A 22,714-nucleotide genomic window follows, 5' to 3' on the forward strand; every position below is an offset into this window, starting at 1 on the left:
CCTCTCTTGCTCCTCTCCATTCCCCGACTGAGATCTGATGTCTCGTGATCTGGCTGGCTGAAGCCAGGAACTGGAGAGACAAAGTGCTAATCCTGCCGTTAAATCCGGCATGACCGGAGGTAAACCTGTTCTTCCAGGTTTACCAACCTCAAAGTAGCCTACCTTACCCTCATAGAAACATAGAAATTTACAGCGCAGAAGGAGGCCATTTCGGCCCATCGTGTCCGTGTTGGCCGACAAAGAGCCACACGGCCCTCTGTCAGCAGCCCTGAAGGTTACATAAAAACCTATGAACAATGGCAGACAGGTAAAGAGCATCCGGTCCAACCAGTCTGCCCCACACAACCGCGATACCCCATGTACATTTTACACTCCACCCCCGGAGCCATGCGATGCCCTGGGAGAGGCAAAAAAACAGATTAAAAACCCAGGCCAATTGGGGGGATAAAAATCTGGGAAAATTCTTCTCCGACCCATCCAGGCAATCAAAACTAGTTAAGTACTTACCATCGTGTCTGCGCCAACCAACAAGAGGTTATCCAGTTTAATCCCACTTACCAGCTCCAGGTCCATAACCCTGTAGGTTACGGCACTTCAAGTGCACATCCAAGCACCTTTTAAATGTGGTGAGGGTTTCTGCCTCTACCACCCTTCCAGGCAGCGAGTTCCAGACCCCCACAACCCTTTGTGTGAAGAAGCTTCCCGTCTAAACCTTCCACCAACCACCCTAAACCTATGCCCCCTCGTAAATGACCTCTCCACCTAGGGAATTAGGCCCTTGCTATCCACTATATCTAGGCCCCTCAAAATTTTATACACCTCAATGAGATCTCCCTCAGCCTCCTCTGTTCCAAGGAGAACAAACCCAACCTATCCAATCTGTCCTTAAGATTCTCCATCCTCGTAAATCTCCTCTATATCCTCTCCAGGGCAATCACGTCCTTCTTATAATACAGCGACCAGAACTGTACGCAGTATTCCAGCTGTGGTCTAACTAGTGTTTTATGCAATTTAAGCATAACCTCCATGCTCTTGTATTCTATGCCTCGGCCAATAAAGGTAAGCATTCCGTATGCCTTCTTAACCACCTTATCCACCTGGCCTGCTACTTTCAGGGATCTGTGGACAAGCACTTCAAGGTCCCTTTGTTCATCTACACTTCTAAGTGGCCTACCATTTAATGTGTATACCTTTTCCTTATTAGCCCTCCTCACACTTACTCTGAATTAAATTCCATTAGCCACTGTTCTGTCCACCTGACCAGTAGATTGATACCCTCCTGCAGTCCATGACTTTCCTTTTCATTATATACCACAGCTAATTTTAGTGTAATCTGCAAACTTCTTAATCATACCCCCTATATTCAAATCTAGATCACTGACGTATACCACAAAAAGCAAGGGACCCAGTACTGAGCCTTGCGGAACCCCAATGGAAACATCCTTCCAGTCACAAAAACATCCATCAACCATTAGCCTTTGCTTCCTATCTCTCAGCCAATTTTTGGATCCAACTTGCCACACTGCCCTGGATCCCATGGGCTTTTACCTTTGTGGCCAGTCTGTCATGTGGGACCTTATCAAAGACTTTGCTAAAGTCCATATACACCACATCGTATGCATTACCCTGGTTACCTCCTCGAAAAATTTAATCAGGTTAGCCAAAGACGATCTTCCCTTAACAAATCCATGCTGACTGTCCCTGATTAATCCTCGACTTTCTAAATGTAGATTTATCCCGTCCTTCAGGACTTTTCCCAATCATTTTCCCACCACTGAGGTTAGGCTGACAAGCCTGTAATTACTAGGCCTATCACTTTCTTCCTTCTTAAACAAGGGTACCACATTAGCAGTTCTCCAGCACCATGCCTGAATCCAAAGAGGACTGGAAAATGATGGTCAAGGCCTCTGCTATTTCCTCTTCTGCTTTGCTCAACAGCCTGGGATCCATTTCATCCGGGCCTGGGGACTTATTCACTTTCAAAGCTGCTAAACCCCTTAATACCTCCTCTCTAACTATGTTTATTTCACCCAGTTTCACACTCCTCCTCAATAACACTATCTACATTGCCCCTTTCCTTTGTGAAAACAGATGCAAAGTATTCATTAAGAAGCATACTCACATCTTCCACCTCCACACACAGATTACCCTCATGGTCTCCAATAGGCCCTACCCTTTCTTTAGTTATCCTCTTGCTCTTAATATATTTATAGAACATCTTTGGGTTTTCCTTGATTTTACTTGCCAAGAATTGTTCATGCTCTCTCTTAGCATTCCTAATATCCTTCTTAATTTCACCTCTGAACTTCCTATATTCCTCCAGAGATCCTACAGTATTTAACCGTCGGTATATGACATAAGCTATATTTGGACTTTCAGAAGGCTTTCGACAAGGTCCCACGCAAGAGATTAATGTGCAAAGTTAAAGCACATGGGATTGGGGGTTGTGTGCTGACATGGATTGAGAACTGATTGTCAGACAGGAAGCAAAGAGTAGGAGTAAATGGGGACTTTTCAGAATGGCAGGCAGTGACTAGTGGGGTACCGCAAGGTTCTGTGCTGGGGCCCCAGCTGTTTACACTGTACATTAATGATTTAAACGAAGGGATTAAATGTAGTATCTCCAAATTTGCGGATGACACTAAGTTGGGTGGCAGTGTGAGCTGCGAGGAGGATGCTATGAGGCTGCAGAGCGACTTGGATAGGTTAGGTGAGTGGGCAAATGCATGGCAGATGAAGTATAATGTGGATAAATGTGAGGTTATCCACTTTGGTGGTAAAAACAGAGAGACAGACTATTATCTGAACGGCGACAGATTTGGAAAAGGGGAGGTGCAACGAGACCTGGGTGTCATGGTACATCAGTCATTGAAGGTTGGCATGCAGGTACAGCAGGCGGTTAAGAAAGCAAATGGCATGTTGGCCTTCATAGCGAGGGGATTTGAGTACAGGGGCAGGGAGGTGTTGCTACAGTTGTACAGGGCCTTGGTGAGGCCACACCTGGAATATTGTGTACAGTTTTGGTCTCCTAACCGGAGGAAGGACATTCTTGCTATTGAGGGAGTGCAGCGAAGGTTCACCAGACTGATTCCCGGGATGGCGGGACTGACCTATCAAGAAAGACTGGATCAACTGGGCTTGTATTCACTGAAGTTCAGAAGAATGAGAGGGGACCTCATAGAAACGTTTAAAATTCTGACGGGGTTAGACAGGTTAGATGCAGGTAGAATGTTCCCAATGTTGGGGAAGTCCAGAACCAGGGGACACAGTCTAAGGATAAGGGGTAAGCCATTTAGAATCGAGATGAGGAGGAACTTCTTCACCCAGAGAGTGGTGAACCTGTGGAATTCTCTACCACAGAAAGTTGTTGAGGCCAATTCACTAAATATATTCAAAAAGGAGTTAGATGAAGTCCTTACTACTAGGGGGATCAAGGGGTATGGCGAGAAAGCAGGAATGGGGTACTGAAGTTGCATGTTCAGCCATGAACTCATTAAATGGCGGTGCAGGTTAGAAGGGCCGAATGGCCTACTCCTGCATCTATTTTCTATGTTTCTAAGCTTCGCTTTATATCTTTATCCTCCCCTGTAGGTCCCAAGACATCCAGCGGGTTCAAGAATTGTTATTCCCATCCTTTTTCTTTAAGGGTGCATGTTTGGCCTGAGCCCTCCCGATCTCTTCCTTGAATGCCTCCCACTGTTCAGACACTGATTTACCTTCAAGTAGCTGTTTCCAGTCCACTGTGGCAAAATCACTTCTCAAATTAGCAATGTTAGCTTTTCCCCAATTTGTGACTTTTATTCCTGGTCTATCCTTGTCCTTATCCATAACTACCTTGAATCTGATTGAATTATGGTCACTGGCACCCAAGTGCTCTTCCACTGATACCCTTTCACCTGCCCAACTTCAGTCTCCAAAATTAAATCCAGCACTGCCCCCTCCCGTGTTGGGCTTGTTACATACTAACTAAAAAAGTTCTTGAATGCATTTTAGGAATTCCGCACCCTCTAAATCCTTCACACTATATTTGTGCCAAACAATATTAGGATAGTTGAAATCTCCTACTATTACTGTTTTGGACTTCACAGAAATTTGCCTACATATTTACTCTTCTATCTCCCTCCTACTGTTTGAGGGTCTATAATACACGCCCAGCAGTGTGATCGCCCCTTTTTTATTTTTCAGTTTGACCCATATGGCTTCATTTGATGATCCCTCTAACATATCATCCCTCCTCACAGCTGCAATAGTTTCTTTAATCAATACCGTGACCACCCCCCCCCCCCCACCTTTTTACCCCCTCTCGGTCCTGTCTAAAAAATCCAATAACCAGGAATATTGAGCTGCCAAACCTGCCCCTCTTTCAGCCATGTCTCTGTAATGGCTGCAATGTCATACTCCTAAGTGTCTACCTGTGCTCTCATCTCATCCGCCTTATTCGCTATACTCCTTGCATTGACGTATATACCATTTATCACAGGAAGACCTCCTTGATTACTACTTACTAATCCTGGTTTCCTCTATCTTACAAATTCACTTTTTACATTCTTGCTTTGCAATTTCAGCTTTACTTCCTTCCCTCCCTATTGAATTTGTTCTCAAGTTCCCAACCCCCTGCCAAGCTAGTTTAAACTCTCCCCAACAGTACTAGCAAATCTCCCCGTGAAGATATTGGTCCCAGCGCTGTTGAGGTGCAATCTGTCCGGTTTGTACAGGTCCCATCTCCTCCAGAAGTGGTCCCAATGCCTCAGGAATTTAAAGCCCTCCCTCCTGCACCAACTCTCCTGCCATGCGTTCATCCATCTAATTCCTGTCCTTGCTACACTATTCTTTGATCTGTTGGTTTGACCCTTCTAGTTTTCTATGCACCTCATCTCTCCTCTCTGCTGCTACATCCTGGTGCCCCTCCCCCTGACAAATTAGTTTAAACTCTCTCCCACAGCACAAGTTAACCTCCCTGTGTGGACATTGGTCCCACCCCTGTTCAGGTACAACCTGTCTGGCTTGTACAGGTCCCCCCCTGTTCCAGAAGTGGTCCCAATTTGATATTCCCACACCATACAGATGTAATCTTAAAAATATTGAAAACATCATGTGCATTATGTCGGGAGTAAATTAAGATTAAGAATGTCAGTTTAAAATCTTTTAAGTGTCTTCTTGTAAACAGGTGAACCAAATCTGTGGATGGCTCTCAGTGGGCCCATTTTCAAAAAGCAGGCAGTTACTGATGAAAGAGATGCAAAGTTTTATGAACTTGAAAATAGTTCAGCCGATTTTGAAGAATATGTTAATGAGTGTCATTGCAACAACATGATCTTAATCTTCCCATCGTTAAACCTCCCTCCGCCCCCCAGGAAACAATGCAACTAACAAAAAGCAAAGTTAATTTACATAGCATAAGATGACAAGATTTGGAATAGTAAACTTCGAAAATACTACTCTTGATAATGGACCTCAAACATACCAGAACAAAAAAGTGTAAATATGGAGGAACTGAATACACACCATTGTCCGACGGCGATGGTGGTTCTCTTTCATCCAAGTCGTCTGCTGAAGACATGGTGCCTGTTGAGGGTGTTCGGGGTAGCCTTCGTTTAAAGTTACCTAGGTTAGCCAATAAAATAACAATATTTATTACAGGTTGTACCTCTCCAGTCCGGGACTCTTTAGTCCGGAAACATCCCTGGTCCAGCATCAGTCCCGGTGTGGATGGCATCCATTGAAAAAAAACATTGTGGCTCCACGTGTTAAACATACGTGAGATGCATTTTGGATGACAAATCTTGACAGCCTTGCCCTGGCCAGCTGGAGATTTTACACACTCGCTAGTGCTGTGGTTTGACACGTGCTCCTCTCTGCCGAGGCCGTCTCTCCTTGCCTGATTGGCGGCGGGCGTGCATGCTCTGAAGGCTGCAGCGCCAGGCTGAGCTGACATTTCCCCCTCCCCCTGGTTTTGAGGGGTTGTTGTGAGCGTGTGTCTCGGTGTGAGAAGGCTGCTGCTTCCACCAGTCAGGCTCTGCTCGCGGCTTACACATGGACTGGTGCCGGGAGTAGGATCGTGGGTAAGGGTCAGCGTCTCTCCTTGACTTTATCCTCCACTTTATCTCCGATCTCTAGTTTTTTCTGTGTGTATGTATGTGGTTTTTGAGGTGTTGGTGTCGATTGAGGCAAGGAAAGGGAAGGGATGGGTAGGCGGCTGACTGAGGTGCCCAAAGGTCACTGATACCAAAGGTCACTGATACCAAATGTACAACCTACTTGTGCCCTGGTTGAGATCAATTAACTGAGTACAGATGAAAATTAAATGCAAGACTCTGCTGGTCTTTCTGCTCAGTTTCATCTTGGGCAGTGTACTTACCAACTGAATCATTGGGAAACACTTTCCTTCAAATATTTGAATCTAATAACTATGGAAATGATCCATGTCCATAGTTGCTATATTAGCACGGTTTCCTCATCCTACTAGCAGCCAGAGACATAACCCCTCTGCCTATTCAGGAGCTTTACATTATATTACCATATTTGTGACATGCTGTAGCAAATTCAGTTTTGTAACATCCAATGTGCAAGTTTTCCTAGCATTTGAAACAAACCAAGAATCTCAAGATTAAACAGAAAATAATTTCAATAAAGGCTTTTGGTTACACACCTGGACTAGCAGAGGGAGAATCCATGGATCGCGACTCACTGCTTCCTCCTCCACTTTCTGAATCACTACACATACCACTCCCCTGGCTGCCCAAGGGCCAAGCTCTAAATGGCCCATGACTCCGGACTGTTGAAGCAAAAGCAGGCAAGCATTGGTAATGATACACATCTGATAATATTGCCTCATGAAGCCATATCCTTGGCACAACTGACCATCTCATATAACCAGACAGTAAAATAACAAAAGAAAAACTATTTCCCATGAAATGGTAAAACGGAAAAGGATATGCAGTAGCATTGAGCAATGGACCACAAATACTTAGTGCCACAGCATGAGATGATGCGGGATTGATTTTCTACTCTGCTAAACTGGATTGGAGTGCTGTCTGCTGATCAGACCTCAAGTGAATGTTATGTCTTTACATGAGCAAGGAAAAATCTGACATTGAATTCCATCTTGGGCACTTCCTCACATTTCGTATCAACTAACCAAAGGGGCACTGGCAGTGGCATAAGGGCGAGTCACATCTTCAGTACCTTAGCAGAAGGGGTTAGTCCAGATGGACCAAAGAAACAAGAGAGATAATTTAGCTAGGAAAATGACAAAACAGGATTAATTGTACAGCTTTAGATGTAACATTTCTTATACTTCAAATAAAAATATAGTCTAAATAGGTTAAATCTGGCAATCTAGTGGAATTTCATTTGGTATATTTATCCCTTATAAGGAGATTCTGCACCAAGCAAGTTTACATCAATGGGGTAGATTTTACTATCCGGCAATTAACCGTTGGTAGCATGCCCCATTGACAGATATGTGGCGAGCTGCATGCACGAGCATCCACATGTAGCTTGTTGCTCTGATTAAGAAAGGGAAGATAGACTATGAAAGTAAACTAGCACAAAATATAAAAACAGATAGCAAGAGTTTCTATAGGTATATAAAAAGGAAAAGAGTGGCTAAAGTAAATGTTGGTCCCTTAGAAGATGAGACCATGGAATTAGTGATGGGGAACATGGAGATGGCAGAAACTCTGAACAAATATTTTGTATCAGTCTTTACAGTAGAGGACACTAAAAATATCCCAACAGTGGATAGTCAAGGGGCTATGGGGGGGAGGGGGGATGGCGGGGAGAGGAACTTAATACAATTACGAAGGAGGTTGTACTCAGTAAGATAATGGGACTAAAGGCAGATAAATCTCCTGGACCTGATGGCTTGCAACCTAGGGTCTTAAGAGAAGTAGCGGCAGGGATAGTGGATGCATTGGTTGTAATTTACCAAAATTCCCTGGATTCTGGGGAGGTTCCAGCAGATTGGAAAGCTGCAAATGTAACGCCCCTATTTAAAAAAGGAGGCAGAAAAAAAGCAGGAAACTATAGACCAGTTAGCCTGACATCTGTGGTTGGGAAAATGTTGGAGTCCATTATTAAAGAAGCAGAAGCAGGACATTTGGAAAAGTATAATTCAGTCAGGCAGAGTCATCATGGATTTATGAAGGGGATGTCATGTTTGACAAATTTGCTGGAGTTCATTGAGGATGTAACGAACAGGGTGGATAAAGGGGAACCATTGGATGTGGTGTATTTTGACTTCCAGAAGGCATTTGACAAGGTGCCACATAAAAGGTTACTGCACAAGATAAAAGTTCATGGGGTTGGGGGTAATATATTAGCATGGATAAAGGATTGGCTAATTAACAGAAAACAGAGAGTCGGGATAAATGGTTCTTTCTCAGGTTGGGAATCAGCAACTAGTGGGGTGCCGCAGGGATCAGTGCTGGGACCCCAACTATTTACAACCTAAATTAACGACTTGCATGAAGGGACCGAGTGTAACGTAGCCAAGTTTGCTGACGATACAAAGATGGGAGGAAAAGCAATGTGTGAGGAGTACACAAAAAACCTGCAAAAGGACAGACAGACTAAGTGAGTGGTTAAAAATTTGGTAGATGGAGTATAATGTTGGAAAGTATGAGGTTATGCACTTTGGCAGGAAAAAAAAAAAATCGAAGAGCAAGTTATTATTTAAATGGAGAAAAATTGCAAAGTGCTGCAATACAGCGGGACCTGGGGGTCCTGGTGCATGAAACACAATAGGATAGTATGTAGGTACAGCAAGTGATCAAGAAGGCCAATGGAATCATGGCCTTTATTGCAAAGGGGATGGAGTATAAAAACAGGGAAGTCTTGCTACAGTTATACAGGGTATTGGTGAGGCCACACCTGGAATACTGCATACAGTTTTGGTTTCAATATTTAAGAAAGGATATGATTGCTTTGAAGGCAGTTCAGAGAAGGTTCACTAGATTGATTCCGGAGATGAGGGGGTTGACTTATGAGGAAAGGTTGAGTAGGTTGGGTCTCTACTCATTGGAATTCAGAAGAATGAGAGGTGATCTTAATGAAACATAAGATTATGAGGGGGCTTGACAAGGTGGATGCAGAGAGGATGTTTCCACTGAGACTAGAACTAGGGGGCATAATCTTAGATTAAGGGTAACCCATTTAAAACTGAGATGAGGAAGAGTTTCTTCTCTCAGAGGGTTGTAAATCTGTGGAATTTGCTGCATCAGAGAGCTGTGGAAGCTGCCGTCATTGAATAAATTTAAGACAGAGATAGACAGTTTCTTAACCGATAAGGGAATAAGGGGTTATGGGGAGCGGGCAGGGAAGTGGACCCGAGTCCATGATCGGATCAGCCATGATCGTATTAAAAGGCGGAGCAGGCGCGAAGGGCCGTATGGCCTACTCCTGCTCTATTTCTTATGTTCTTATCTAGAGGTCAACCTGTCCATGAAACATGTAGAAAAAGTAGGTCTGGGTAGGGGCGAGGAGTCCGGGGCCTGAGTAGCCCATATATTCTTGTGGAGCTTGGAGAAGCACTCGTGCTCCTCTTTGACCCACAAAAATAATTTAAACACTTATCTTTTCAGGTCTCTTCTGCTGTACTGCTAATTATTAACCAAACAGAGCATCAATGGTGCTCCCTCCACTCATTAGACATCGGGGTCCAACGTACATCACTGGAGGCTGATTTAAATAGATTAACGTGGCTCCTGCCCAATTCAGGTGGGCAATCAGTAGCAGAGTAGAAACTGGTGGCTAAGTATACCAACTCCATTTTAATTCATCTACCGCCCCAGTTAATTCCCCCCCAATGACTTGGTCTCATAAATTCAATACAAACTAGTCAAATTTGCAGATGATACCAAAACTACAAAGAGCAGTAGAATTGGCGGAGGCAGCTCAGAAATTGAGAACGAGTTGGACAAAATATACAAGTGGGAGGAACAAATGACAATTGTATTAGTGAAAGGCATAAGGTAGATGACAAATGTTTCTTAGAAACAGACACCCTATTATTTTTCCAATAAATTTTCAAAGTTACCCTAGTTTTCGGAGGGCAAGGGAAGAAGAAATTCAAGTTACTGGTAATGACACCCAATAACAACACATGGCTGAAAGCATCTCCCAGCTTCTGGGTATCACTAACCTTTCCCCTAAATTTAGTTCTGTGTTTCTGTCCCCTACTAGCAACAATGGCCCAGATTTGTAGACTAGATATTTAAATTGATCTGATAAAAACATGTAGCTGGAGATAGATTTTAATTGTTTTATTTTCTGCATTCTCCAAAGCACCTCATCAAGCAATGAAATGTCCTGCAAACCTAGTAACGCATCACTGGGACGGATGAAATAATTGCGCAACCATTGATGGCCGTGCCTTCTGGTGCCTAGGCCCCAAGCTCTGGAACTCCCTGCCTAAACCTCTCCGCCTCTCTATCCTTCTTCAAGACTCTCCTTAAAACATACCTCTTTGACCAAGTTTTTGGTCACCTGCGCTAATTTCTACTTATGCGGTTCGGTGTCAATTTTTAAAAATCTCATAATATTCCTGTGAAGCGCCTTGGGACATTCATTGCGTTAAAGGCGCTATATAAATACAAGTTGTTGTTGAAATCAATTATTGCTTCAAAATTGCTTCTGGTCACCAGAGGTATAATTGAACCTGCAAGATCTAATATAAAGCAATGAAGTCTCATTATAATCTTATCAGGCATTGAACATATTTGCATTTGAGAAAAAATAATTGTATTCATTTTAATTACCTTGCAGATCAGTGCTACTATTTGACTGCTTCTCTCCGATATTACTGGACCTAATGTGAAGAGGACTTTCAACATCAGGTGACTGAAGAGGAAGATCACCTGAGGTACCTGAAGTCTGAGATAAATTTCCTTGTGATGAATGGGGGCTATTTGCTGCTCTTTTAATACATGGAAGTCTACAGAGGAAACAAAATAAGTAACTGTAAAAGGAAAAAAAAAAATTCAACAATTTATTACAATCAGTTTATTCTTAAGAGTTTGGAGGTGGAGAAGGGAGATAATCGCTGTTTATGCCTCAGTTCAGCCCCTGTAAGCGAGGCTGAGATTGAGAATTCAGTGAGGGGATGGGAGGAAACCACAAGCACAATCTTACATTATGTCTCTTTGTGCTCCAGATTATCTATTTGTTATAACATACCAACTTATTGTGCCACTGTCCCACTCTTGCAGATGAGCCCTTTCCCCAAAATAATTACGACCAATACCCAATGCACTTACCCTCCATTTGATGAAACCGAAAACTGTAATAAGTATGGCTCCATAGGAACTTCCTCCTTTGGTAAACTTTTGACAAATTCTGAATACTGTTGCCCTGGCTCATATAACTTGGTATTTTCACAAAGAGATTGATAGTTAACAGGAAGGGAGACCACTTGGGCATGCTGCACCTGAAACAAGTTGACTGTCACCTGAAAGAGTCATAATTATTTTTTATTGAAGTATACTCTGCAAAAGATAGTAGTTTTGCAACTTAAAGTTTCATGCTTTCAAATTAATAAAAGGATTTATATACATACACTTATCAATTCTACTCTCTTCAGCTGAAACTATTTCATACAAGTTATAACTACGCAAGCATGATTTGCAGAACATGGTCTTACTGATTTTAAGGTGAGATCACACTGATAGATGAGTTCACGTAATTGTGTTAGTATATCACTCTTGACGTTTTCCATATTGCTTCGTTTTTCATTGGTATCTGATATAGAAGCTTTAAAATGTTCTTCAGCTTCTTCAGCCTGCAAAACAGATATTTCAAAATTATAAACAATTCTGCATGGATCCAGTTATTATTGTCCTAATTTTAAAAGTAATTGAACCTTTAAGGCAAAAATCACTGTACAAACAATTTTAACATTAGGATACTGCATCCATTTAAAATGGGGACATTTGGATGAAATCTTCAGTCTACCTCAGAAATATGAGACATGCAGTATTCATCAACTTCGACTGAATTAAAAAAATAATGACACTTAGTATCTGTTACTGTCTATCAAATATTACTTTTTACTTCCAAGAAAATTCTCCATATATTGAATAGTATATTGTATCCAAGGATTAGTAATGACAACAACCAATGAAAGTACCCTAAAAGAATTATCAAGATCAGGATAATAACTAAAGAAAATCAGTTAACATTTTTAACTGTCAAACTGATGTTAACAATTATTGTGTCAAACATACAGCTGAGGGGGGGGTCATATTTTTAAGCACAGGATTCAAATCTTCATTTGCACCCTCAAACTGAGTTGAAATAATGCAGCATTATTAACAGAGCTACAAAAAGAGTGGCCGCTTTTACCCTGGGAGAAAACAGCCTGTAGGTTTTAAAATGGCTTAAAAAATTACTTTTTGTAAAGCATCTTCTTCCAGTTTTCTTTTTTTTTCAAGATGTCTGTTGTAATTTCCAGTTAGCCCACTACTTAAAGTCAAATGTTCCTCTTCTGCTCGAATTGTAGAAGACTTTGCCTTCTCATATTCTTCTTGCCGTTGAATGTACAATAGATTTGCTTTCCTATGGGATGTTTCTGCCTCATGCTGTCAAGTGCATAAAAGGATCTTAATGTTCATAAGATGTGCATTTCTTTTTCAAAAAAAACAAACGATAAATGGAGAGCAAGTCCAAAAGGAGCAGATTAAATACTTAGAGACAGGTTAAAGCTCATTTTAAAGAGTATGTAGAACATAGTACCATTTTTCTTTGCTCTCGCTGCCACTGTTCTTTAATTTCTTTACGCTGCTTATCTAGTTCATTTCTTCGCAACAGAAGTGGCTGCAAAAATATTTAAAACAAAGTGCCAATTTATACCAAAGTTGCCAACCCTTCTGGTTTCTAAAAATATTAATACCATATTATTATGGATTCAGACGATTATATTGCAAGAGTCAATCTGCAATTTCAAATGTTGACATATGCACCTGAAATAATCCCACGCTCAAGGTTATAGAAGTTATGAAGATAATTTTGCAAAAGTGAAATAACAACCATTCTTTGCAATGAGTTGAGGCAAAAAAGATTTTTCTGAGCAAAAGAAATACAAAACATGCAAATAACTCACCTGAATAAATTTATTTGATTGGAGGCCTGCTCCAGTTTGAAGAAGAGCCTGACTATACTCAACATCATTTTCAAAAGCAGACATATACACTGATTGAAATGGCATGTGTACCTGTTTAAAAAAAGATGATAAAACTATTAACATATTTTGGTCAGAAGACTGTTAGCCCAGCTAGCCTATGCACTCTTTTTCCTATGAGGTAGCTTTATCATTTATAAAATGTAATAACCGTGTATCTGAATGAATGTAGGAACTGGTCTATTTCCTTACTGATGCTTCGTAAAATCTCGTTGACTGCCTACTCTAGTAATTTCTTGCCTACAGTGACTGCCCATTCGCTCAAGAAATTTGATCTGACGTGCTTATTTATTTACCTTATCTTGAATCTATGCCCTCCTCCCTCCCCATTCTTGTCTATATATGGTAGGAAAACTCTTTAGAAAAAATGGAAGTTGACAACTTGCTAAACAGCTTATTTGGCAACAGTACTTGAAGGAATAATGCATTTCCTTCACTTTAGACATGATGATATTTACCTGTTGGCCAACAAATGTCTTAGCTGATTCTGCCAATTTAGAAAAACTTCTTGCATATTCCATATCTGCACAAATTAAAAAAAAGTTAGAAATATATTCCCTATATAAATAGCAAACGGGTAGTCAAAGAAAGGGTGGGGCAGATTAGGGTCAAAAGCGAGATCTTCTTGTGGAGGCAGAGAGCAAGGCTGAGTTACTAAATGAATACTTTGCATCTGTCTTCACTAAAGAGAGGATACTGCTAATGTCAAAAGTAAAGGAGGATGTAGTGGAGAAATTAGATAGGATAAAAAGGATAAAAAAGGCTGGCAGCACTCAAAGTAGGAAAGTCACCTGGTCCGGATGGGATGCTTCCTAGGTTACAGAGGGAAACAAGGGTTGAAATTGCAGAGGCTCTGGCCAAAATCTTGCAATCCTTCTATAGATATGCCAGAGAACTGAAGAATGCTTGCCTTTATTGGCCGAGGCATAGAATATAAGAGCAGGAAGGTTATGCTTAAATTGTAGAATACTTCGGTGAGGCCACAGCTGGAGTACTGCAATTCTGGTCGCCGTATTGTAGGAAGGACGTGATTGCACTAGAGAGGGTGCAGAGGAGATTTACTAGGATGCTGCCTGGAATGGAAAATCTTAGTTATGAGGACAGATTGGATAGGCTGGGTTTGTTCTCATTGGAAAACAGGAGGTTGAGAGGAGGCCTCATCGAGGTGTACAAAATATTGAGGGGCCTGGACATAGTGGATAGTAAGAGTCAATTTACATTGGTGGAGGGGTCTATTACGAGGGGGCTTAGTTTTAAGGTGGTTGGTGGAAGGTTTAGAGGGGATTTGAAGGGGGGCTTCTTTACGCAGAGGGTTGCAGGGATCTGGAACTCGCTGCCTGGAAGAGTGGTGGATGCAGAAACCCTCACCACTTTTAAGAGATGGTTGGATGGGCACTTAAAGTGCAGTAACCTGCAAGGTTACGGGCTTAGAGTTGGTAATTAGGATTAGACTGGATGACCTTTTGTTGGACGGCGCAGATATAATGGTAAGTACTGCAGTGAATAGAATATGGCCAGGGTGATCTCCTGGACTAGTGTCGATCGCCTGGATGGGTCTGTTGTGTATCTGTAAAGCATGCACTCACATGTTCCGCCACCAGGGAGCGCATCCCCTGAAGTCCCAAGGGATCCCAGCATCCCTTGGGAGCACTGTATATAAGCCGGCCCCTAAAGCCTGTTACTCACTCTGGAGGGTCATAATAAAGACTGAGGTCACTGTTACATTAACCTCCCTGTGTGCAGTCTCATCTGTGTTAGGAACAACAACTGGCGATGAGTACACGAATCCAACGCAAAGATGCAGCAAACTGTGGGCATTCTGGAGAAGTTCTCGGAGGGTGAGGACTGGGAAGCCTATGTCAAACAGCTAGACCAGTACTTTGTAGCCAACGAACTGGATGGAGAAGTAAGCACTGCAAAAAGGAGAGCGGTCCCCCTCACGATCTGCGGGGGATCGACCTACAGCCTCATGAAGAACCTTCTGGCTCCTGTGAAACCCACAGATAAGTCGTATGAGGAGCTATGTACACTGGTTCGGGAGCATCTTAACCTGAGGGAGAGCATGCTGATAGCGAGGTATCGGTTCTATACGTACCAGCGATCTGAAGGTCAGGAAGTGGCGAGCTGCGTCGCTGAGCTAAGGCGATTTGCAGGACAATGTGAGTTTGATGGCTACCTGGAGCAAATGCCTAGAGACTTTTTTGTACTGGGCATTGGCCACGAGACCATCCTACGAAAACTTCTGACTGTAGGGACACCGACCCTCAATAAGGCCATTGCGATAGCACAGGCATTTATGTCCACCAGTGATAACACCAAACAAATATCTCAGCACACAAGTGCTAGCAATGTTCATAAATTAATTGGAACTGTGTTTGCGAGCAGAAATGTACAGGGCAGAAACCACGAGTCTGCAACTGTCAGCAGGCCTCAGATGACCCAGATGACTCAGAGTCCACAACAAAGGATGAATGCAAGGCAATTCACACTTTGTTGCCGTTGTGGAGGCTTCCATTCAGCCTATTCACGCCGCTTCAAAAGCTATGTTTGCAAGGGCTGTGGAACAATGGGGCACCTCCAACGATCATGCAGACGAGCCGCAAGCTCTGCAAAACCTGCGAACCACCACGTGGCAGAGGAAGATCGGTCCATAGTGGACCAAAGCAATTTCGAGCCTCAAAGAGAGGAGGCAGATGCTGAAATACACAGAGTGCACACATGTTCGATGAAATGTCCACCTATAATGCTAAATATAAAATTGAATGGCTTACCCGTAGCCATGGAACTGGACACTGGCAATAGCCAATCCATCATGAGTAAAAAGATGTTTGAGAAACTGTGATGCAACAAGGTACTCAGACCAGCCCTGAGCCCCATCCACACGAAACTGACAACATACATCAAAGAGCTTATCACTGTCCTGGGCAGCACCATGGTCAAGGTCACCTACGAGGGCGCGGTGCACGAACTGCCACTCTGGATTGTCCCGGGCGATGGCCCCACAATGCTTGGAAGGAGCTGGCTGGGCAAAATCCGCTGGAACTGGGATGACATCCAAGCGCTATCACATGTCGATGAGGCCTCATGTACCCAGGTTCTTAACAAATTTCCTTCCCTTTTTGAGCCAGGCATTGGAAACTTTTCCGGGGCGAAGGTGCAGATCCACTTGGTCCCAGAGGCACGACCCATTCACCACAAGGCACGAGCGGTACCTCACATGATGAGACAGAGTGGAAATCGAGCTGGACTGGCTGCAACGCGAGGGCATCATCTCCCCAGTGGAATTCAGCGAGTGGGCCAGCCCGATTATTCCAGTACTCAAAAGTGATGGCGCGGTCAGGATTTGCGGCGATTATAAAGTAACTATTAATCGTTTCTCGCTACAGGACCAATACCCGCTACCTAAGGCAGACAACCTATTTGCGACGCTGGCAGGAGGCAAGACGTTCACCAAGCTCGACCTGACTTCGGCTTACATGAAGCAGGAGCTGGAGGAATCTTCGAAGGGCCTCACCTGCATCAACACGTACAAGGGACTGTTCATTGAACTACAGATGCCCGTTTGGAATTAGGTCGGCTGCAGCGATCTTCCAGAGAAACATGGAGAGCCTACTCAAATCGGTACCACGCACAGTGGTTTTTCAGGATGGCATATTGGTCACGGGTCGGGACACCGTCGAGCACCTACAAAACCTGGAGGAGGTCCTCCAGTGACTGGATCGCATAGGGCTGCGGCTGAAGAGGTCGAAATCCGTCTTCATGGCAACAGAAGTGGAGTTTTTGGGGAGAAAGATCGCGGCGGACGGCATTTGGCCCACAGATGCCAAGACAGAGGCTATCAGGAACGCGCCCAGGCCACAGAACTTCACGGAGCTGCAGTCGTTCTTGGGACTCCTCAACTATTTTGGTAACCTCCTTCCGGGGTTAAGCACACTCTTAGAGCCCCTACATGTGTTATTGCGTAAAGGTGAGAACTGGGTATGGGGAAAAAAACAAGTAATTGCTTTTGAGAAAGCCAGAAACATTTTATGCTCCAACAAGCTGCTTGTATTGTATAACTCGTGTAAAAGACTTGTGCTAGCATGTGACGAGTCGTCGTATGGAGTCGGGTGTGTATTACAACAAGCTAACGTTGCGGGGAGTTGCAACCTGTCGCCTATGTCTCCAGGAGCTTGTCTAAGGCCGAGAGGGCCTACAGCATGATTGAGAAAGAGGCATTAGCGTGTGTGTTCAGGGTAAAGAAAATGCATCAGTACCTGTTTGGCCTCAAATTTGAGCTGGAAACCGATCACAAGCCCCTCATATCCATGTTCGCTGAAAACAAGGGGATAAATACTAATGCCTCAGCCAGCATACAAAGGTGGGCACTCGCGTTATCAGCGTATAACTATACCATCCGCCACAGGCCAGGCACCGAGAACTGTGCGGATGCTCTCAGTCGGCTACCATTGCCCACCACGGGGATGGCGCAGCCTGCAAACTTGTTGATGGTGGCGCAGCCCGCAGACTTGTTGATGGTCATGGAAGCGTTTGAAAATGATAGATCACCTGTCACGGCCCGCCAGATTAGGACTTGGACCAGCCAAGATCCTCTGCTGTCCCTAGTGAAAAACTTGTACTGCATGGGAGCTGGGCCAGCATCCCCGTTGAAATGCAACAGCTAATCAAGCTGTTCCAGTGGCGAAAGGACGAGCTGTCCATTCAGGCAGACTGCCTGTTTTGGGGTAACCGCGTAGTGCTACCCAAAAAGGGCAGGGAGACATTCATCTCTGATCTCCACAGCACACACCCGGATATAGTAATGATGAAAGCAATAGCCAGATCCCACGTGTGGTGGCCCGGTATAGACTCTGATTTAAGAGTCCTGTGTACAGCAATGCTGCGTGTGTGCTCAGTTGAGCAACGCGCCCAGAGAGGCACCACTAAGTTTGTGGTCCTGGCCCTCCAGACCATGGTTGAGGATCCATGTCAACTGTGTGGACCCGTTTCTCGGTAAAATGTTCCTGGTGGTGGTGGATGCTTTTTCAAAATGGATTGAATGTGAAATAATGTCGGGAAGCACCGTCACCGCCACCATTGAAAGCCTGAGGGCCATGTTTGCTGCCCACGGCCTGCCTGACATACTGGTCAGTGACAACGGGCCATGTTTCACCAGTGCCGAATTTAAAGAATTCATGACCCGCAATGGTATCAAACATGTCACCTCGGTCCCGTTTAAACCAGCCTCCAATGGGCAGGCAGAGCGGGCAGTACAAACAATCAAACAGAGCCTTAAACGAGTCACAGAAGGCTCACTCCAAAGCCGCCTGTCCCAAGTACTGCTCAGCTACCGCATGAGACCCCACTCGCTCACAGGGGTGCCCCCGGCTGAGCTACTCATGAAAAGGACACCAGTGACTCTCGCTGGTTCACCCCAACCTGCATGATCAGGTAGAGAGCAGGCGGCAGCAACAAAATGTGAACGATGGTCGCGCCACTGTGTCACGGGAAATTGATCTGAATGACCCTGTGCATGTGCTAAACTATGGACATGGCCCCAAGTGGATCGCGGGCATGGTGATAGCTAAAGAAGAGAGCAGGGTGTTTGTAGTGAAACTAGACACAATGGACACATTTTCAGAAAGCACCTGGACCAAACGAGGCTGCGGTTCACAGACTGCCCTGAACAACCCACAGCAGACACCACCTTTTTCGAGCCCACAACACACACCCAAAGAATCAACGACACCACCCCGGACCAGGAAATCGAATCCATCACGCCCAACAGCCCAGCAAGGCCAGGCTCATCCAGCAGCCCTACAGGGCCAACAACACGCCAGCCCAGCGAGGGCACAGTCAACAGAGCAGAACAGACATTTGTACCGAGGCAGTCCACCAGGGATAGAAAGACTCCTGACCGCCTCACCTTGTAAATAGTTTTCACGTTAACTTTGGGGGGGGGGCGGGAGTAATGTTGTGCATCTGTAAAGCATGCACTCCCATGTTCCGCCACCAGGGAGCGCATCCCCTGAAGTCCCAAGGGATTCCAGCATCCCTTGGGAGCACTGTATATAAGCCGGTCCCTAAAGCCTGTTCCTCACTCTGGAGTGTCTAAAGACTAAGGTCACTGTTACTTTAATCTCCCTGTGTGCAGCCTCATCTGTGTTAGGAACACAACAGGGTCGGAGAAGAATTTTCCCCAGATTTTTTCTCCCTAAATTGGCCTGGTTTTTTAATCTGGTTTTTACCTTTCCCAGAAGATCACATGGCTCCGGCTGGGGTGGAGTGTAGAGGTTGTCAGTATAAGGGGTGTCGCAGTTGTGTGAGGCGGACTGGTTGGGCTGGGTGCTCTTTGCCTTTCTGTCATTGTTCATAGGTTTATATGTAACCTTTAGGGCTGCTGACCAAGGGCCGTGTGGCTCTCTGTCGGCCGGCGTGGGCACAATGGGCCGAAATGGCCTCCTCCTGAGCTGTAAATTTTTATGTTTCTAATTGCAAATGTTACACCCCCGGTCTAAAAAGGAGAGAGGAATAAACGCAACAAATACAGACCAGTCAGCCTAACTTCGGTGGTGGGGAAGAGAATAGTCCTGGACAAAAGTCATTGGCACTTTGAAAAGTATGGGCTAATAAATGAAAGTCAGCACAGTTTTGTTAAAAGCAAATCATGTTTGACTACTTGATTGAGTTATTTGATGACGTAACGGAGAGAGTTTGAGGGTTGTGCAGATGATGCTGTGTGTATGGACTTTCAAAAGGCGTTTGATAAAGTATCATATAATAGACTTGTTAGCAAAATTGAAGCCCATGGGATTAAAGGGACAGTGGCTGCGAGGTTACGAAATTAGCTAAGGGACAGAAAGCATGTATTAGTGATCTGGACTTGGGTATACCGGACATCATTTCAAAGTTGGTAGATAACACAGAAGTCAGAAACATAGTAAACCGTGAGGAGATAGTAACAGACTTCAAGAGGACCGGGTGAAATGGACAGACATATCGATGAAATTTAATGCAGAGAAGTATAAAGTGATATGTTTTGGTAGGAAGAATGAGGAGAAGCAATATAGAACATAGAACAAATAAAGCAAGACAGCACAGCAAAGAACTCACCCAGATTGAGCCGTTTTTCCAACCAGGCCAGAATATCTTTGGTATATTTTGACCAAGTTTTTGCATACATTAGAGCTGACTCTATCCCACTGTCGTTTTTAAGTAACATATCGTCAACTTCTTCTGCTCGGAGAGACCCTGAAAACAGGAAGTGAAATATAAGAGAATGAGGATGAGACATAAATCAAGTTCCAGCAACAAGCTGACATCCACAATGTCCAGACTGAAAAGCTACTGTGACCTTGAAATATACCTTAATGCAAGTTGACGCTAAATAAGTGGTGGTACTGAGGGGATGGGGAAAGGAGGAGGATGGAGGAGGAAGGAAAACATTTGCAAATTAACTAATGTCTTGTGGTATAAAATGATTCTTTACAGTCTTTGGCTGCTCAGGATGCAAACATAGTACAGTAAAGTTGCTAGATGAGTCATCTTATGTAAATTCTGCATTTAATTAAGTTATACATTATAAATGTTTTCTCTTCGTATTGGATGTAAACTTTTTTTTTCAGTATTTGTTTCATCAATTGCAAAATTGGTACTAGATGTTTTATACTTCATTGTTCTGGCTGCCAAAAATGCCTTATTAGTAATAACCTTGTGGTGATCTGTACTAACTGATTCAGTATTCCAAAGCTACTTGTTACTTTAGCCAAACCTATCTAACCAATTCAAATAGTTTTTTTTTCAGCTACGCTATCACTGAGAAAATTATGGAACAACTGTATACTGGCTGACACCTGGTGGTGGTCGGAGGAAGAAAACGTTATCCAGTGTATCTTGCTGTGATTGTTTTACCGATGCAGTAATACACATCAGTCATTGTACGTCTTAAAGAAAGAACTTGAATTTATATGGTGTCTTTCAAGATCTCAAGATGTCCCAAAAAAATTTACAGCCAATTAAGTACTTTATCAAGTGTAGTTGCTGCTGTAATGTGGCAAAATGTGGCCATCAATTTGCACACAGCAAGGTCACACAAACAGATAAATACCCAATTAATCTGCTTTAATGGTGTTGGTTGAAGGATAAATGTCGGCTAGGGTACCGAGAGAACTCTTCTTCAAAAAGTGCCAAGGGATCTTTTATGTCTACCGTAACATTTCATCCAAAAGACAGCACCTCTGACAGGGCAGCACTCCTTCAGTACTGCACTGAAGCATCAGCCAAGATTATGTGCTCAAGTCTATGGAGTGGTGCTTGAACCTACAACCTTCTAACGCAAAGGATAGAGTGCTACCACTGAGCCAAGGCCGACATCTAAATCTTAAATAATTATCTGTGTTGATCTCCTAACAAGAAAATAGTTCATAAACTGCAATGCAGTTTCCATTTCAGTCTTTTCCCACATTTACATGGAACTACCACTTAATGTGGCAGCTTCCAATGTAATCTGGAGATCATTTTCAAATAGTTATGCAAATATTTGTAATTGTGTCCCGACTACATAATATATCACTGAAATATCACCAAATATCATCACTGAAATGTCTCTGCAAGATCCTGCAAATCCCCTGGAGGACAGTCGCACCAACATTAGCCTGCTCGATCAAGCCAACATCCCCAGCATTGAAGCATTGACCACACTCGGCCAGCTCTGTTGGGCGGGCCACATTGTTCGCATGCCTGATACAAGACTCCCAAAGCAAGTGCTCTACTCGGAACTCCTACACGGCAGGCGAGCCCCAGGTCGGCAGAGGAAACGTTTCAAGGACACCCTCAAAGCCTCCTTGATAATATGCAACATCCCGACCGACACCTGGCAGTGCCTGGCCAAAGACCGCCCTAAGTAGAGGAAGAGCATCCGGGAGGGCACTGAGCACCTCGAGTCTCGTCCCCGAGAGCATGCAGAAAGCAAGCGCAGGCAGTGGAAGGAGCGTGTGGCAAACCAGTCTTCCCACCCACCCTTTCCTTCAATGATTGTCTGTCCCACCTGTGACAAAAACTGTAATTTCCTATTGGACTGTTCAATCACTAATAACTCACTTTTAGAGTGGAAGCAAGTCTTCCTCAATTTCGAGGGACTGCCTTTGATGATGATTCGAAGATTCACCAGACTGATTCCCGGGATGGCGGGACTGACATATCAAGAAAGACTGAATCAACTGGGCTTGTATTCACTGGAGTTCAGAAGAATGAGAGGGGATCGCATAGAAACGTTTAAAATTCTGACGGGTTTACACAGGTTAGATGCAGGAAGAATGTTCCCAATGTTGGGGAAGTCCAGAACCAGGGGTAACAGTCTAAAGATAAGGGGTAAGCCATTTAGGACTGAGATGAGGAGAAACTTCTTCACCCAGAGAGTGGTGAACCTGTGGAATTCTGTACCACAGGAAGTTGTGAGGCCAATTCATTAAATATATTCAAAAAGGAGTTAGATGTAGTCCTTACTACTAGGGGGATCAAGGGGTATGGCGAGAAAGCAGGAATGGGGTACTGAGGTTG

General features: G+C 43.9%; 1 protein-coding gene across 3 annotated transcripts in view; it reads right to left on the reverse strand.

The window, feature by feature from the left end:
• LOC139268457 (rho GTPase-activating protein 29-like) overlaps nt 1-22,714 on the reverse strand; it is a 148,663-nt gene that overhangs the window by 26,684 nt on the left and 99,265 nt on the right. For all 3 annotated transcript variants that reach the window (XM_070886631.1, XM_070886633.1, XM_070886630.1), the window contains 10 exons: nt 20,270-20,407; nt 13,636-13,700; nt 13,100-13,210; nt 12,733-12,813; nt 12,390-12,578; nt 11,642-11,779; nt 11,259-11,449; nt 10,761-10,936; nt 6,650-6,775; nt 5,506-5,604 (listed from right to left, as the gene is read on the reverse strand). In XM_070886631.1, the coding sequence (XP_070742732.1) occupies nt 5,506-5,604; nt 6,650-6,775; nt 10,761-10,936; nt 11,259-11,449; nt 11,642-11,779; nt 12,390-12,578; nt 12,733-12,813; nt 13,100-13,210; nt 13,636-13,700; nt 20,270-20,407 (1,314 nt within the window). The remainder of the gene's footprint in view (nt 1-5,505; nt 5,605-6,649; nt 6,776-10,760; nt 10,937-11,258; nt 11,450-11,641; nt 11,780-12,389; nt 12,579-12,732; nt 12,814-13,099; nt 13,211-13,635; nt 13,701-20,269; nt 20,408-22,714) is intronic.

Source organism: Pristiophorus japonicus, chromosome 8 (assembly GCF_044704955.1).
Source record: "Pristiophorus japonicus isolate sPriJap1 chromosome 8, sPriJap1.hap1, whole genome shotgun sequence".
Classification (NCBI taxonomy): domain Eukaryota; kingdom Metazoa; phylum Chordata; class Chondrichthyes; family Pristiophoridae; genus Pristiophorus; species Pristiophorus japonicus.